This window comes from Stenella coeruleoalba (genome assembly GCF_951394435.1).
Source record: "Stenella coeruleoalba genome assembly, chromosome: 6".
Classification (NCBI taxonomy): Eukaryota; Metazoa; Chordata; class Mammalia; order Artiodactyla; family Delphinidae; genus Stenella; species Stenella coeruleoalba.
This window is the reverse complement of record NC_137151.1, coordinates 93775535-93793211: the sequence shown is the minus strand read 5'-3', so window position 1 is coordinate 93793211 and position 17677 is coordinate 93775535. Positions and strand designations below refer to the sequence as shown.

General features: G+C 37.5%; 2 protein-coding genes across 6 annotated transcripts in view; one reads left to right on the top strand and one right to left on the bottom strand.

Moving 5' to 3' along the window:
- Positions 1–17677, top strand: part of HYCC2 (hyccin PI4KA lipid kinase complex subunit 2) — a 73600-nt gene that overhangs the window by 43075 nt on the left and 12848 nt on the right. For all 5 annotated transcript variants that reach the window (XM_079925039.1, XM_079925040.1, XM_079925037.1 and 2 more), the window contains 4 exons: positions 2628–2723; positions 5600–5716; positions 14810–14897; positions 17375–17534. In XM_079925039.1, the coding sequence (XP_079781165.1) occupies positions 2628–2723; positions 5600–5716; positions 14810–14897; positions 17375–17534 (461 nt within the window). The remainder of the gene's footprint in view (positions 1–2627; positions 2724–5599; positions 5717–14809; positions 14898–17374; positions 17535–17677) is intronic.
- On the bottom strand, positions 5738–10603 carry LOC307188227 (RING finger protein 122-like). Its single transcript, XM_079925042.1, has one exon. It carries the CDS (start codon positions 7335–7337, stop codon positions 6870–6872), a length of 468 nt encoding a protein of 155 aa, XP_079781168.1. The 5' UTR covers positions 7338–10603; the 3' UTR covers positions 5738–6869.

Genomic DNA, 17677 nt, shown 5'->3' with positions numbered 1-17677 from the left:
ACTTATCTCTAGGAAAGATAAAAATTTAGGTTGTTACCTCTCTCATTGTCCTATCTTATGTTGTAATTATGGGGAACTCATTATTTAGATTTCTCATCATTATGAATGATCATTGTTCATCAGAGCTATTCAGGCTGGGCTTTGTGATTAGTTTATTACTTTTCCTTTCCTGCATATCTTTTTGTTTTCCTTGAAGTTCATCGTTGGCCTTTTGTTTTCTTTGTTTACTATGTGCTTTGTAATTCAACCCTGCAAATTTTCTATCAGTTTTCTACATAGCCTTCCAAGACTTCATTTACACCAGTTATTTTCTCAGTTTTATCTCAGAACCTTTTGACTTACTCCAATCTGGACTGTGTTGCCCTCTTTGCCTGGTGTACACATTATCTTGGGATCTCCCCTCACTCTTATCCTGGGAATTCTCTTTGTCTTTTTCCTCTGTGGATGGATCCACTGTTTCCTGCACCCTATATCCTCATTCTTTGTTCTTAGTATTCTGAAATTCCATGGTGGTATTTCTTGGTGTGGGTTTATTTTCTCCTTTGTGCTGAGCACTATGTGGACCTTTTCTATTTAGAAACTCATGTCCTTCAGACTGGGAATTTTCTTGAATTATTTTTGTTAATTAGTTTAGGCTCCCCATTTTATCTGGTCTTTTACTATTTGTCTTTTATCTATCTTGTCTTTTATTATCTTTCTTCTGGAGCTTTTATTATTTGAATGTGGGAACTCCTATTGTGGTCCTCTTTCCTCTTCCATTCACCATATCTTTTTCCTTTTGCTTCACTTTCTGTGGTATTTCCTCAACTTCATCCACCAATCCTTTTCTTGAATTTTTAATTTCTGTCATCATATTTTGTATATCTAAAAGGTGTTCTTGTTTTCTGAATGGTCTTTTAAAATAGATCCTTTTTGGTGTTTTTGTTTTTTTTATTTTTTGAAACAACATCTCATCTTTTAGAATATTAATGATAATTAGCTTTATTTTTTCCTGTTCTGTGTTCTCTGTGTCCTCCAAATTGTGCCCCCACCACCCCCCATTTCTTTATTTTGATCTCATTTTCATGTTAGTGAAGTTCCTCAGGTGTCTGGTAATCCTTTTTTCCCGCTTATGTTTAAAAGTAGGGGAATAAAAAAAATGAGAAGCTATGACCATGTTGGTAGGGCTAATTGACAGTGAACTTCACAAGTTCTCACTGGGCCATCCAGCTGGGGAACTTCCCAAGTCCATATCGTTAAGTCTTTCCTCTTAGGTTGGTCAAATTCCCCAAAGAAAACTCTTCTAGTCTCTTAACCAGAGGGCTTGCTGCTAGCGTTCTGTGACCACATGGGGAAGGAGGACTTGAGGTCTCAATATCCAATAAGACCTATTTCACTTAAGTTTTCTATTTTCAGTGTCTTCCCTTCCTCCCCCACCCCCCGCCCTGACCCCAAATCATAATTGTGCCTGGTGGTTCCCAGGTAGAAATTTCTCTTTTATCCTTTCAGAAAATAAATCTTCAATTTCAGAAAATAAATCTTCAATAAACCTAGCAGCATAGAGAAGGAGAAAGGATCTGAAGATGTGCCTGCTTCCACGTCAGACTTTCAACTCACTTTTTACCTTTTCATTTTGAAATAATTTCTGGCTTTTTTGTTTCAAAAATAGTACAGTGAGTTTCCATATACTCTTCACCACCTATGGGAAGCTTTTTAGACAAACAACGTTCCTGGGTCCTGCCCTCAGAGATTCTAATTGGGTCAGTCTGGGTTGAGACACAGGAATATATTATTCCAAAATGTCCTTAAATAACTATAATGTGCATCCAGGCTTAGGAGCCACTTTCTTAAAGATTAGGAAAGCATTCATTTATTCATTCAATAAAAATTAATTGAGCAGTAATAATGTATTAAACACTATGCTGGACACTAGAGTTAGAGATGAATAAATCAGGGTCTGTGTCCTAAAGTTGCTTATTACTAAATAGATAAAACAGAGGTAAAGACAGAGTTGATTTAGTGGGATAAATGCTGTATTAGAGCTACACAGATAAAGGGAACAGTGTTTGTTTGTTTTAGTTAGAAGAATTAAGAATGGCTTTATGTCTGAGATTAAAGTTTGGGCCAGGATTTGAAACCTTAGCAGGAGTTTCCCAAGTGAAAAGTGTGTTCTAATAAGAAAGGGTAGCATCCATAAAAGCAAGGAATTATGAAAGGTTATGGCATATTCATGGAATGGTATAAGACTGATGTAGTGTGGTGTATGTGGTAGACAGTAGAGGGAAGTAAGGGTGGAGAGGTAGGTTGAGGGTGGATTTTAAAGGACTTTGTATGCCATGATGAGTTTGGGCTTTATCATGCAGTCAATAGGAATAGTGGATTAATGTAGCATAGAGGAGTCATCTGTTCAAGCATGATGGGGGTTTTCCTGAGGAAGAAAATATAGATAGCAGCAAGAGCTGTGACCTTTAATAAGGCAAATGGAAATAGGGAAATTATTGAGGAGGATATTACAGCAATCTGATTGAGAAATTATGAAGGTCAATATTAAGGCATTGTTGTTATAACCATCAAACGAAGAAATCATTTACTACAGTCTCTAAGTAGAAATAATCGTAATCCTTTTTCCTTGTTTTTGTTTTTTCTAGGTTTGAAGTCCTGAGTTTTCTCATGTTATGTTATAATTCTGCTATTGTGTATATGCCTGCTTCATCTTACCAGTCTCTTTGCCGAATGGGCTCCAGGTAAGAAGAATAATTATCATTAACCTTCACACATACTTATTGAGCACATTCTCTCTGGTAGGCACTGTTCTAACTTCTGGTGATATAGCAGTAAACAAAACTCAGGGAACTTACATTCCTATAGGAATCCTATCATCCCTCATGCATCATGATTTCTTGAAAATATTTCAGTTACTAAAGAAGCATTTTCTAGCTCAACATTGAGCTAAGCCAAGATGTTTTAGGTTTAGGGTGGTTTAGTGATATACCTAGTCACTGCCTGGATGCCAATTTTTATAAATCACTTTGAGTGATTTGAATAAATAGTTCTCTATGTAGAGAAAGTCGTAAGAAACATGAACTTTTTCCTTTATATATCTCACAAATAACTGTCTGCTTTGGATAAGATTAGCAGTGACATTAATTATGTGTATGTCTCATTTGTATTTGTATATTCTAATCTTTACTAAATCAGAATTTCTAATAATTTGGACAAACCCGAGCTGAAATTTGAAATTTCCACTGTTGAAAAAAAAATTAATATAAATGAGTTTGGAGACAGAGGAGCAGAATTTTAATTATAGAAGGAACACTCAGTTTATCCTGCCCAGTTGATTTTCATTTGAGGAAACTAAGCCCCCACAAAAGTTAAATGCTATTTTAGTTTTTCTATTGCCTCATAACAAATTACACCAGAATTTAGTAGCTTAAAATAGTATGCATTTATTATTTCAGTTTCTTGGGGTTAGGAGTCTAGGTATCATTTAGGTGGACCCTCTGCTTAGGGTATTACAAGCTGCAGTTAAGATGTTGGCTGGAGTTGCAGTCTTACCTGCGGTTCATTTGAGGAATTATACACTTCTCTTGGCAAAATTCAGTTCCTATAGTTGTAGGACGGGCTTCATTTTCTTGTTGACTGTCTGCTGAAGGCCAGTGGTCAGTTCTTCTTACATAATATAATCACATAATGTGTACATGTATGCATGAGAATCCTATCACCTTTGCCTTGTTACAAGCAAATCACAGGTTCCACCCACACTCAAGAGGAGAGGATGACACAAGGGTGTGAACACCAGGAAGGAGGGATCATAGGGATCAGGGCCCCTGACCCCACCCTCCAAAGAGTCTGCCTTGTGCAAATGCTTTGCACAAGTTCATGCTGTTGTATTATTGGGAAGAGACCAAAACTCAGTTTTGCTAAATGGAGGAAGGCCGATCTAAATTAGCTGTGAGATTGATTTATAGATTATCTTAAAGTTCACTTGCCTGTAATAACATGATTAATGACTAACAAAATTCTTGTCTCGGGCTTCCCTGGTGACGCAGTGGTTGAGAGTCCGCCTGCCGATGCAGGGGACACGGGTTCGTGCCCCGGTCCGGGAAGATCCCACATGCCGCGGAGCGGCTAGGTCCGTGAGCCATGGCCGCTGAGCCTGCGCGTCCGGAGCCTGTGCTCTGCAACGGGAGAGGCCACAACAGTGAAAGGCCCGCGTACCGCAAAAAAAAAAAAAAAAAAAAAAATTCTTGTCTCTAACCTAGATACTGTTATCAAGAGAGTATACTGTTTAAGCACTTGCTGCCTATCTACAGATAAATTTATTTATAAATGACTATTTTTGGGCTCATTAAAACAAATCTGCCATATCTCTAATTGGTAACATTACTGTGGCATGAAATAGAGTTTCTTAATAACAAAAGTGGGGGCTTCCCTGGTGGCGCAGTGGTTGAGAGTCCGCCTGCCGATGCAGGGGACACGGGTTCGAGCCCCGGTCTGGGAGGATCCCACATGCCGCGGAGTGGCTGGGCCCATGAGCCATGGCCACTGGGCCTGCGCGTCTGGAGCCTGTGATCCGCAACGGGAGAGGCCACAACAGTGAGAGGCCCGTGTACCGCAAAAAAAAAAAAAAAAAAGTGATGATAGAGTTTAGTAGTCCTCAGAATTTTATTCACATATCCCCTAAGGAATTTCGAAAAACTGTGTAGCCTTTGTACACTTTTAAGTTAACATTTAAATTTTTTATTCTGTTTTAAATAGTTGTAAATTATATGATTTCCAGTAGGTAAATATTGACATAATAAATAATTGTTGATCACTATTTTAAATGTATATAATGTAAATACACAGTGATCTGATTGATAACCACCCTCATCCCATGTGTGGAATAAATGAACAAGCTTTTAATAGTCTAACATTCTTTATCTCCTTAAAATTGAATTTCTGTTCCACTTTATCCACATAATTTTATCCTAATATCGTGCCATATTATACTTACAGATCTTTTATTGATCTCCTAATTATACGTCTCTGCTACCAAAAAAAATGCATAAATTAAAAATTTAAAAATATTTCCTGACCATAATGCACGAAACACTAAAAAATTTCTTCTGAACTCACCATTACAATTATTCTAATAAATTAATTTCTTAAAATAATAGAAGTACATAACAGTTTTTGATAATTATTAAGGGTAACTTTTCTGGAAGCATCTCTTAATGAGATGGAAAACAGAATTGTTTATGATACTTTGGTTATTTGTTTGGAGATTTCTGTATCTTCCACTAATTCCATCCTAATTCAATTTGGGATGTATGAAAGTTATGCATTTCTTTTGTGAAGAGGGAGAAGGATGATTATGAAAGAGATACCTATTTGAGAAAAGTTATTACTTTTATTGATTTAGTACACTAGAATGTATGTTTTATGAGGGCACAGATTTTATTTTTATCTTTTTGCCTGTTTACAACTGTATGCATGGGCCCAGGATAGTGACTGACACATAGCAAGTACTCAAAAAATATTTGAGAAATGAGTTGTTGAATAAGTGAATTTATGGAAACAAAAATGTTTTATTTAATGTATCAGGAAATCACATGTGATAAATAATGTATTTTCCTAGGGTTTGTGTGAGTGGGTTTCCACGGCAACATGAAAAACACTGGAAAGAACTCTGTGGTCGAATAGTATTGGATCCCGAATTTATGGTGCAACTTCTCACAGGAGTTTATTATGCCATGTAAGTAGGTGTACTGTGAAATTGGGTGAATTCTTTCTAGTGTTTGGAAACTTATGTTTCTCTTTTTTCCTTATTAGTTGCACAACACTGAATTTTTTGTTCCATTATGGACCCATTATCTTGTTTTTCTAATATGAATTTCTTTTAGTACTTTTTTTTTTTTAGAGAAACTTGTTATTAAATTTAATTTTCTTTAAATACATACCTTTTTCCCACCCTCACCCACTTGGAGGAGGAACAGAAAACCCCTACCCCTTCCATTTGAGGGATTGCATGTATAAAGCCTGAGATGGTGAGGGTGAAGTATAAAAATACTATTTACAAAGGGGAAGAGAGTGTCCACTGTGACCTTAATATTCAGACATCCCCATCCCCAGGCCCCTTTTTGCTCCTTTAGAAAAAACCCTGGGAATCCATTTGAGTGTAGACCAAGCCCTTCCTCTGGGACGGTGGATACTCAAACCCCAACAAGGAATAGGAAGCTCTGAGATCAACCAAAGAACAGGGAACGGATAGCACCTCAGATCTAGGAGGGGGAGGGGGCTGCCCTCTACCCACCTGTAGTCAGCAGGCCGGCCAGCCAGCCTTTGTTTCCATAGGTCCCATGTAAACATTGACTTTTCTTCTGTTCATCTCTGTTCTTCCCGATTTCCTACAGAGCCTCCCTCGCTTCCACTGGAGGCACTTGGTTCCTCCATCTTTGCTTCCCTTCTAACCTTCCTCTGGAAGGAGTGGGGAGGGGGTGGGGAGGTCACAAGTGGGGCAGAGCCCACCTCATCCCTTCTTCTAGGTCAGGGCAGCTTGTCCTCCTCAGCATAACCGTCAAGGGAGTGAGCTCTAAGTTCTTGGCCAAATAGGAATGGATTTCTTTTCCCAGAGCAGGGACAAGGCAGGCAGATAGTCCAGTACCAGGATACAGTGTTCCTGATGGGCAAGTCCATCAAAACTGAGTAGCAGGGAAGAAGGCTTCAGGAAGCAGAGAGGTGGGCAAGTCTAGTCTCACCCTGATGCTGGAAGACCAGACCTGCACCCCTGCCCCTCAAGGTGAGCACGCCCATCACCACCCACCAGTCTTGTTCACTGCGGCTTTGCGGAAGGACCAGGCACCCATGAGGCTAGAGGTCTTCCCCAGGCCTTGGTATGGAGGCAGCACTCACACCAGCTTATCCAATAGGATCCCGATGCTCTGGGTGGCCTCTGAGGGACCAGCAATGGACTTGTTACACATGGGGCAGACACAGCGTACTTCCAGCCACTTCACCAGACACTTGTGGTGAATGGCATGTTGGCATGAGAGCACACCCTGCTCATCCTTCCCCTTGGAGTCTTCCAGACAGACTGTACAGGTCTGCCCATATAACTGTAACTTCTTGGCGTCACCTTTAAGCATCACAACTTTATATCCATATCGTTTGCTCTGTGCCTGGTTCCAGAGTTTGCTGATAAAATAGCAGCAGAAGATGAGACTGAGTATGAAGACAAAGATGTCTGTGCTGAAGATGACCATGTAGATGTTGAGGGGAAGGTCTTGGAAACTGATGGGTGGCATCGAGCAGGACTTGTTGGTGCTCACCAGTCCCAGGCCGCAGAAAAACCCATTACACCACTGGAATGGGTGCATCAGTGAACTCTTGGCTGGCTTCCTCAGGCGAACGAACACAGGCGGCGGGTAGGGCGGGCGGGCTGGGCGCACCGCCTTGCGGGCTTGCAGGAGGGGTGGATGCGGTGCGTGGCTGCCGCCTTCGTCTGCAAGTCGAACTCTCTTTTTTAGTACTTTTTAAAAAATGAATTACACATTTTATTTGAAAGCTATATAATAACAGACGATTGTTTTATTGAGATATAATTAAAATGTAAGACTGAATTAGTTAAAGGTGTACAACATAATGATTAGATATATGTTATATTGCAAAATTATTACCACAAGTTAACATCCATCACCACACATAGTTACATATTTTTCTTTTGATGAGAACTTTCTGTATCTGCTCTCTCAACAACTTTCAAATATACAATACTGGATTATTAACTATAGTTACCATTGCTGTACATCATATCGCAGGATTTTATCTTATAACTGGAAGCTTGTACCTTTTGACCACCTTCACGATTTTTGCCCACCCCCCAACCCCTGCCTCTGGCAACCATCAATCTTTCTGTATCTATGAGTTCAGTTACTGGGTTCTTTTTTGTTTGTTTAGATTCCACAAGTATGATATTATACAGCATTTGTCTTGCTCTGTCTGACTTATTTCACTTAGCATAATGCCCGCAAGATGCATACATGTTGTCACAAATGGCAGGATTTCCTTCCTTTCTTTTTTCTGTTTTTTTTTTTTTTGATCGTGCTGCGCGGCATGCGGGAGTTGCCCAACCAGGGATTGAACCCAGGCCCCCTGCATTGGAAGCGTGGAGTCTTAACTACTGGACCACCAGGGAAGTCCCAGGATTTCCTTTTTTTAATGACTGAATGATATCCTATTGTGTGTATGTATGTGTATATATATGCGTGTGTATATATATGTGTATGTATACACTTACGTACATATACTTATACATATGTGTATATAATTGTATGTATACACATTACTATATATACACATACATTACATATATACACACACACACCATATTTTCTTTATCTATATATCTGTCCATTTACAATTAGATTGTCTCCATGTCTTGGCTATTGTACATATGCTGCAGTGAACATGGGGGTGCAGATATTCTTTTGAGATAGTGATTTAGTTTCCTTCAGATATATAACAGAAGGAGAATTGCTGGTTCCCTTTTCGCCACACCCTGTCCAGCATTTGTTGTTTGTAGATTTTTTGATGATGACCATTCTGACCCAAGTGAGGTGATACCTCATTGTAGTTTTGATTTGCATTTCTCTAGTGATTAGTGATGTTGAGCATCCTTTCATGTGTTTGTTGGCCATCTGTCTATCTTCTTTGGAGAAATGTCTGTTTAGGTCTTCTGCCCATTTTTGGATTGGGTCGTTTGTTTTTTTGATATTGAGCTGCATGAGCTGCTTGTATATTTTGGAGATTAATCCTTTGTCAGTTGCTTCATTTGCAAATATTTTCTCCCATTCTGAGGGTTGTCTTTACATTTTGTTTATGGTTTCCTTTGCTGTGCAAAAGCTTTGAAGTTTCATTAGGTCCCATTTGTTTATTTTTGTTTTTATTTCCATTTCTCTAGGAAGTGGGTCGAAAAGGATCTTGCTATGATTTATTTCATAGAGTGTTCTGCCTATGTTTATAGTGTCTGGCCTTTCATTTAGATCTTTAATCCATCTTGAGTTTATTTTTGTGTGTGGTGTTAGGGAGTGTTCTAATTTCCTTCTTTTACATGTAGCTATCCAGTTTTTCCAGCACCACTTATTGAAGAGGGTGTCTTTTCTCTGTTGTATATTCTTGCCTCCTTTATCAAAGATAAGGTGACCATATGTGCGTGGGTTTATCTGTGGGCTTTCTATCCTGTTGCACTGATCTATATTTCTGTTTTTGTGCCAGTACCATACTGTCTTGATTACTGTAGCTTTGTAGTATAGTCTGAAGTCAGGGAGCCTGATTCCTCCAGCTCCGTTTTTCTTTCTCAAGATTGTTTTGGCTATTCGGGGTCTTTTGTGTTGCCATACAAATTGTGAAATTTTTTGTTCTAGTTCTGTGAAAAATGCCAGTGGTAGTTTGATAGGGATTGCATTGAATCAGTAGATTACTTTGGGTAGTAGAGTCATTTTCACAATGTTGATTCTTCCAATCCAAGAACATGGTATACCTCTCCATCTGTTTCTATCATCTTTAATTTCTTTCATCAGTGTCTTATAGTTTTCTGCATACAGGTCTTCTGTCTCCTTAGGTAGGTTTATTCCTAGGTATTTTATTCTCTTTGTTGCAGTGGTAAATGGGATTGTTTCCTTAATTTTTCTTTCAGATTTTTCATCGTTAGTATATAGGAATGCAAGATTTCTGTGCGCTAATTTTGTATCCTGCTACTTTACCAAGTTCATTGATTAGCTCTAGTAGTTTTCTGGTTGCATCTTTAGGATTCTCTATGTATAGTATCATGTCATCTGCGAAGAGTGATAGTTTTACTTCTTTTCTGATTTGGATTCCTTTTATTTCTTTTTCTTCCCTCTGATTGCTGTGGCTAAAACTTCCAAAACTATGTTGAATAATAGTGGTGAGAGTGGGCAACCTTGTCTTCTTCCTGATCTAGAGGAAATGGTTTCAGTTTTCCACCATTGAGAACGATGTTGGCTATGGGTTTGTCATATACGGCCTTTATTATGTTGAGGTAGGTTCCCTCTGTGCCTACTTTCTGGAGAGTTTTTATCATAAATGGGTGTTGAATTTTGTCAAAAGCTTTTTCTGCATCCATTGAGATTATCATATGGTTTTTATTCTTCAGTTTGTTAATATGTTGTATCACATTGATTGCTTTGCGTATATTGAAGAGTTCTTGCATTCCTGGGATAAACCCCACTTGATCATGGTGTATGATCCTTTAATGTGCTGCTGGATTCTGTTTGCTAGTATTTTGTTGAGGATTTTTGCATCTATGTTCATCAGTGACATTGGCCTGGAGTTTTCTTTTTTTGTGACATCTTTGTCTGGTTTTGGCATTAAGGTGTTGGTGGCCTCGTAGAATGAGTTTGGGGGTGTTCCTCCCTCTGCTATATTTTGGAAGAGTTTGAGAAGGATAGGTGTTAGCTCTTCTCTAAATGTTTGATGGAATTCGCCTGTGAAGCCATCTGGTCCTGGGCTTTTGTTTGTTGGAAGATTTTTAATCACAGTTTCAATTTCAGTGCTTCTGATTGGTCTGTTTATATTTTCTGTTGCTTCCAGGTTCAGTCTCAGAAGGTTGTGCTTTTCTAAGAATTTGTCCATTTCTTCCAGGTTGTCCATTTTATTGGCATATAGTTGCTTGTAGTAATCTCTCATGATCCTTTGTATTTCTGCAGTGTCAGTTGTTACTTCTCCTTTTTCATTTCTAATTTTACTGATTTGAGTCCTCTCCCTGTTTTTCTTGATGAGTCTGGCTAATGGTTTATCAATTTTGTTTATCTTCTCAAAGAACCAGCTTTTAGTTTTATTGATCTTTGCAATTGTTTCCTTCATTTCTTTTTCATTTATTTCTGTTCTGATCTTTATGATATCTTTCCTTCTGCTAACTTTGGGGTTTTTTTTTGTTCTTTCTCTCGTTGTTTTAGGTGTAAGTTTAGGTTGTTTATTTGAGATATTTCTTGTTTCTTGAGGTAGGATTGTATTGCTGTAAACTTCCCTCTTAGAACTGCTTTTGGTGTAGTGTCATCGTGTTTTCATTGTCATTTGTTTCTAGGTATTTTTTTATTTCCTCTTTGATTTCTTCAGTGATCTCTTGGTTATTTCGTGGCATATTGTTTAACCTCCATGTGTTTGTATTTTTTACAGTTTTTTCTCCTGTAATTGATATCTAGTCTTATAGTGTTATGGTCAGAAAAGATACTTGATACGATTTCAATTTTCTTAAATTTACCAAGGCTTGATTTGTGACCCAAGATATGATCTATGGGGCTTCCCTGGTGGCGCAGTGGTTGAGAGTCCGCCTGCCGATGCAGGGGACACAGGTTCATGCCCCAGTCTGGGAGGATCCCACATGCCGCAGAGCGGCTAGGCCCGTGAGCCATGGCCGCTGAGCCTGCGCGTCTGGAGCCTGTGCTCCGCAGCGGGAGAGGCCACAGCAGTGAGAGGCCCACGTACTGCAAAAAAAAAAAAATATATATATATGATCTATCCTGGAGAATGTTCCATGAGCACTTGAGAAGAAAGTGTATTCTGTTGTTTTTGGCTAGAATGTCCTATAAATATCAATTAAGTCCATCTTGTTTAATATATCATTTAAAGCTTGTGTTTCCTTATTTAGTTTCATTTTGGATGATCTGTCCATTGGTGAAAGTGGGGTGTTAAAGTCCCCTACTATGATTGTGTTACTGTCGATTTCCCCTTTTATGGCTATTAGCATTTGCCTTATGTATTGAGGTGCTCCTATGTTGGGTGCATAAATATTTCCAATTGTTATATCTTCTTCTTGGTTTGATCCCTTGATCATATGTAGTGTCCTTCTTTGTCTCTTCTAATAGTCTTTATTTTAAAGTCTATTTTGTCTGATATGAGAATTGCTACTCCAGCTTTCTTCTGATTTCCACTTGCATGGAATATCTTTTTCCATCCCCTCACTTTCAGTCTGTATGTGTCCCTAGGTCTGAAGTGTGTCTCTTGTAGACAGCATATATATGGGTCTTGTTTTTGTATCCATTCAGCCAGTCTATGACTTTTGGTTGGAGCATTTAATCCATGTACAGTTAAGGTAATTATCATTATGTATGTTCCTATTACCATTTTCTTAATTGTTTTGGGTTTGTTTTTGTAGGTCTTTTCCTTCTCTTGTGTTTTCCTGCCTAGAGAAGTTCCTTTAGCATTTGTTGTAAAGCTGGTTTCGTGGCCCAGCACCATTTAGTAAAGACACTATCCATTCCCTATTTTATATTCTCATATTTGTTTAAATTAATTGACTATATATGCATATGTTTATTTCTCAGCTCTCCATTCTGTTCCATTGATCTCTGTGTGTTTTTAGGCCTAAAGCTTTGTGATACGGTTTGAAATTAGTAAGTATCATGCCTCCGGGTTTGTTGTTTCTCAAGATTGCTTTGGCTATTCAGGGTCCTTTGTGGTTCCATATAAATTCTAGAGTTGTTTGCTCTATTTCTATGAAAAATGTCACTAGAATTTTGATAGGCATTGCACTGAATTTGTAGATTGCTTTGGGTAGTATGGACATTTTAACAATATTAGTTCTTTCAGTCCTTGAGCGTGGAATATCCTTCTATTTATTTGTGTGTTCTTCAGTTTCTTTCATTGAGGTATTATATGAAAAATCATAAGTGCACAATTAAGAAAATGCTCAGATCTTTCACCTCCTTAGTTAAATTTATTATTAGGTATTTTTTAATTTAATTGTTAATGGGATTATTTTCTTAATTTCCCTTTCTGATAGTTTATTATTAGTGTATAGAAAGAGCAGTTTTTTGTTGTTTTTTTTTTGGCCATACCGCGTGGCTTGTGGGATCTTAGTTCCGCGACCAGAGATTGAACCCACGCCCTCAGTAATGAAAGCATAGAGTCTTAACCAATGGACCACTGGGGGATTCTCTTTTTTTTTTTAAAGAAATGCAGTAGATTTTTGTTATTGCTTTTATACCTACAAGTTTACCATATTTGTTTATTCTAACAGTTTTCTGGTGTAGTTTTAAGAGTTTTCTACAGTTGACTCTTGAACAGCAAAGGGGTTAGGGGTGCCAGTTGCACAGTTGAAAATCTAAGTATAACTTTAAAGTCAGCCTTCCATATCTACGCTTCAACCAACCACAGATTGTGTATTACTGTAGTTGGTATTTATTGAAAAGAATCCACGTATAAGTGGTCTTGTGCAGTTCAAGCCCAAGTTGTTCAAGGGTCACCTGTATTATATATCATGTCATCTGCAAATAGAGACAGTTTCACTTCTTTTTTTCTGATTTGCTAGAACTTCCAGTACTATGTTGGATAAAAGTTGCGAGAGTGGCCATCCTTGTTCTTGATCTTAGAGGAAAAGCTTTCCATTTTTCACTGTCGAGTTTGTTGTTGACTGTGGGCTTATCATGTATAGCCTTCATTATGTTGAGCTACATCCCCTCTGTACCCACTTTTTTGAGAGTTTTTTAATCATGAATGGATTTCGAATTTTGTCAAATGCTTATTGTACATCTATTGATATGATTGTGTGATTTTTATCCTTCATTTTGTTAATATGGTGTATCACGATTGATTAAATTGTAGATGTTGAACCATCCTTGCATCCCAGGGATAAACCCCACTTTACCATGGTGTATGATCCTTTTAGTGAATTGTTGAATTTAGTTTGCTAATATTTTGTTGAGGATTTTTGCATTTATGCTATGTTCATCAGGCATATTGGCTTGTAATTTTCTTATAGTGTCCTTGTCTGATTTTTGTATAAGGGGGATGCTGGCCTTGTGATATGAATATGGAAGTGCTCACTCTTGGAAGAATTTGAAGATTGGTATTATTTCTTTAAATGTTTGGTAGAATTCACCCATGAAGCCATCTGGCCCCAGACGTTTGCTTATTGGGAGGTTTTTGATTACCGATTCAATCTCCTGTGGGTACAGTGATGGGTCTGTTCAGATTTTTATTTCTTCATGATTCAGTCGTGGTAGGTTGTGTATTTCTAGGAATTTATCCATTTTCTAGGTTGTCCAGTTTGTTGATGTATAATTGTTCATAGTCCTTTCAGTACTTTTAAAATAGCCAAAATATAAGTAATCATTAAATTGAAGACTAAAAACTGTCAGGTTTTCTGTATGGAACTCTATGTCTTTCTACGTTGTTCATAACCCAGGTTTTCATGAATGCATTAAATAGATCACCCTAAATATCAACACATGATAAAAACCAATTAATATGTAGAGACATCTGTAAAATATTTTATTTTTAGGAAGTTTCATGACTTTCTTTTTTTTAATTAATGAATTTATTTATTTATGGCTGTGTTGAGTCTTCATTGCTGTGCACTGGCTTTTCTCTAGTTGTGGCGAGTGGGGGCTACTCTTCGTTGCAGCGGGCTTCTCATTGCAGTGGCTCCTCTTGTTGCGGAGCACGGGCTCTAGGTGCGCGGGCTTCAGTAGTTGTGGCATGCAGCTTCAGTGGTTGTGGCTTGCGGGCTCTAGAGCGCAGGCTCAGTGGTTGTGGCACATGGGCTTAGTTGCTCTGCGGCATGTGGGATCTTCCCGGACCAGGGCTCAAACCCATGTCCCCTGCATTGGCAGGTGGATTCTTAACCACTGAGCCTCCAGGGAAGTCCTGTAAAATATTTTAAATGTTAGTATTGAAATCTTCATTTTGTTCTTATAACCAAGAAATGAAATGATGCACAAATTAACGTGAAAATCTTGTTACAGAACCAAAATAATAGAAGAATAGAAAAGATGGTTATTGAAAATTAGAGATATTTTCTAAAGATAGTAAATAATCTGCTTCTCCATAGGTATAATGGACAATGGGACCTTGGCCAGGAAGTCCTTGATGACATCATTTATAGAGCTCAGCTAGAACTCTTTTCTCAACCGTTATTGGTAAGTTGTTATATTTAGTTTTTATTAAACATTCCTGTGCCTGAAAAGGGCACTAGTAGGTTTAAAATTCAATATGTAATATATGAGGCATTTTAAATCATTGAGGGAAAGAGATTTATTCCATAGTAACAATTGGAGAGAAAACAAAATTGGTTTAGATCCTGTCCTCTTATAACATATCAAAATAAAGTTCAGATAAATTTAAGAACTAAATGTCTTAAAATCCTTTAAGATAAGAAAGAAGAAAAGTTATAAATATTTACTCAAATTTCTAGAGAAGGAAGGACTTTCTAAGCTTTAGTGATGGTGACACATTACCAAAAAAGGTTGATTTTTTTTTTCTTACATAAACATCTGAATTCTAAACCATCAGTTTTTGTTTGTTTGTTTGTTTTGTTTTGATTCGTTGGCTGCACTGTGCAGCATCTGGGATTTTAGTTCCCTGACCAGGGATTGAACCCATGTCCCCCTGCAATGGAAGTGTGTAGTCTTAACCACTAGACCACCGGATATTCCCTAAACCATCAGTTTTTTAAAACCAAAATTAATATGTGGTACACAAATTGAGAAAAATATTATCAACAGGCATGACGAAAAAGCCAATTAATATTTTGTTCTATATAAAAATTTCATACTCTTCCACAAAATAAATATGTCTCCAAAGGATAAATGATCAATCAAAAAATAAATGTGAACATCCAGTAGCAGAGTAAGGAAGACATTCTCTATGTTACCAGTAACAGTATGACACAACTCTGATCATCCCTTTGCAGAAGCAGTTTGGTAATGTGTGCGTATTTTCTTTCCCATGTCTAGCAACATTTCCCAAGAAACTACTTAAAATTTTTTTTAAGTATTGTGAACACTAGATCAATGTTAGTTTAATTGCAAAGGAATCAGAACTCTAAACATTTTACAGCAGAGAATGATTAAGTTATGTTATTTACTTGATGAAGTTATATGTTTGAAAATTCATTTTAGCTGTGTTAAGTGGTAAAGCAGTATACAACTATTTTTTAAATCTAGACAGGACTAAGGAAACAAAACAAATGCTAATAGTTGTCTAGGTGATTCAACTGTGGATAGTTTTTATTTCTTTGCAATTTTCTGTGTTTTCTAAGCTTTTTGTAGTATTTTATAATGGTATTTTTAAAATATTATTTATGTATTTTTACTTGCAGCAATTTAAGAGTACAATTTTTAAAGCCATTTTCTTCATATCATTTGTTATATCTTAAGCTAAATATAAATTTATTGAAGTAACATTTACATTAATTCTTTCATATTTGAATTTTTTTTCCTCATGTCAGCATCCCTAATTTAACCCTAAAGGTTACTGTAAAGCAAATGGACAGAGAATTCCCTGGTGGTCCAGTGGTTAGGGTTCTGCACTCTCACTGCCAAGGGCCCAGGTTTGACCCCTGGTTGGGGAACTAAGATCCCACAAGCTGCACGGTGCAGCCAAAAAGAACACCAAAAAACAAATGGACAACAAGATAAAAAATTATATCATGATAATAAGACCATGCATGTGAGACTCTTTAAATTCATACTCTTATCCTTGTAAGTCTTATAAATTAACTAGAGGTGGCATTTCCAAGGCAATATAAGTAGAGAGATTAGTAATCTGTAGTTCTAGAATAATCCTTTATTGTTAGGGGTCTCCAAGGGACCCAGTGAGTAACACTCCTTTTCTCTAAAATAGAGCCCGGTGATATAGATAAAATAGTTGGTAGATAGAAAAGCAAGCATCATCTTTATTGCTGATAAAGGCTAGATTGAAAGACTTCACTCCCTACACTTTCGTCTGGATGTTGGAACAGCCCACTGGAGAGAAGATTTGAGTTGGCAGAGCAGGCACAGGTATCCAGGTTGTTGCATTTCACTTGTCCTTTCCAAGTGGAGAGGGAGGGAGCAAACAGTCCTCTAGCTTAAGGTCTTTGCTAGATTAGGACTACCCAATCAGGAAACATGGAGCAGCCAATGGTGATTACTCTCCAGGCACATATCTCACTCTCCTCCATGGAGAACAGAAAGTGGTGGAACAAAATGCCAGACGTGTTTAGGGAAAATTTCTCCTCATGGAAACAAAGCTAATTTTTTTATTATAGATTAAATTTTGCATGTTATTTATCATCTGAATAATCAGAAACTTATTCTAAATTTTCTTATATCAGGGTTCAAATGTTAAAAACACTTTTTCTTTCTTTGGAGTGTTTTTTCTCTTTGAAAGTCAACAACTTCAAGGAATCGATGGGGGTGTGTGACTACATTATTTTAAATGAATTCTCATTTTAAAGCCTGCCTAAAAGAATATACACCAGTGGAGATACAGACATTTCTGACACATTATGCTTGTATATTTTATAATAGATGTTTTAAGTACATATTTTAAAAAGTAGGGAAACATGAAGTGTAAAATAAGCATAAATTGTATATTGGGTGTAAATATATATAGACTTATGTTATCATTTTAGGTTGCCAATGCCATGAAAAACTCATTACCATTTGATGCTCCTGATTCTTCACAAGAAGGCCAGAAAGTACTTAAAGTCGAAGTCACTCCAACAGTGCCGAGGATTTCTCGGACTGCGATTACAACAGCTTCAATCCGTCGCCATAGATGGAGGAGAGAAGGTGAGTACGAAATCCCTACAGCCCACTCATGGATTAAAGTAAGTTTTTACAGACTATATTAGCACATGATATTATAGTACTTTATGTAATTACAGTAAAATTGTTTAGTTGTTAAAAATAGCACTAGAAAATGGTTTAAATAC

Excerpts from the sequence above, each read along its gene's own strand:
- LOC307188227 (XM_079925042.1), bottom strand. The coding sequence starts at position 7,337 with ATGCACCCATTCCAGTGGTGTAATGGGTTTTTCTGCGGCCTGGGACTG.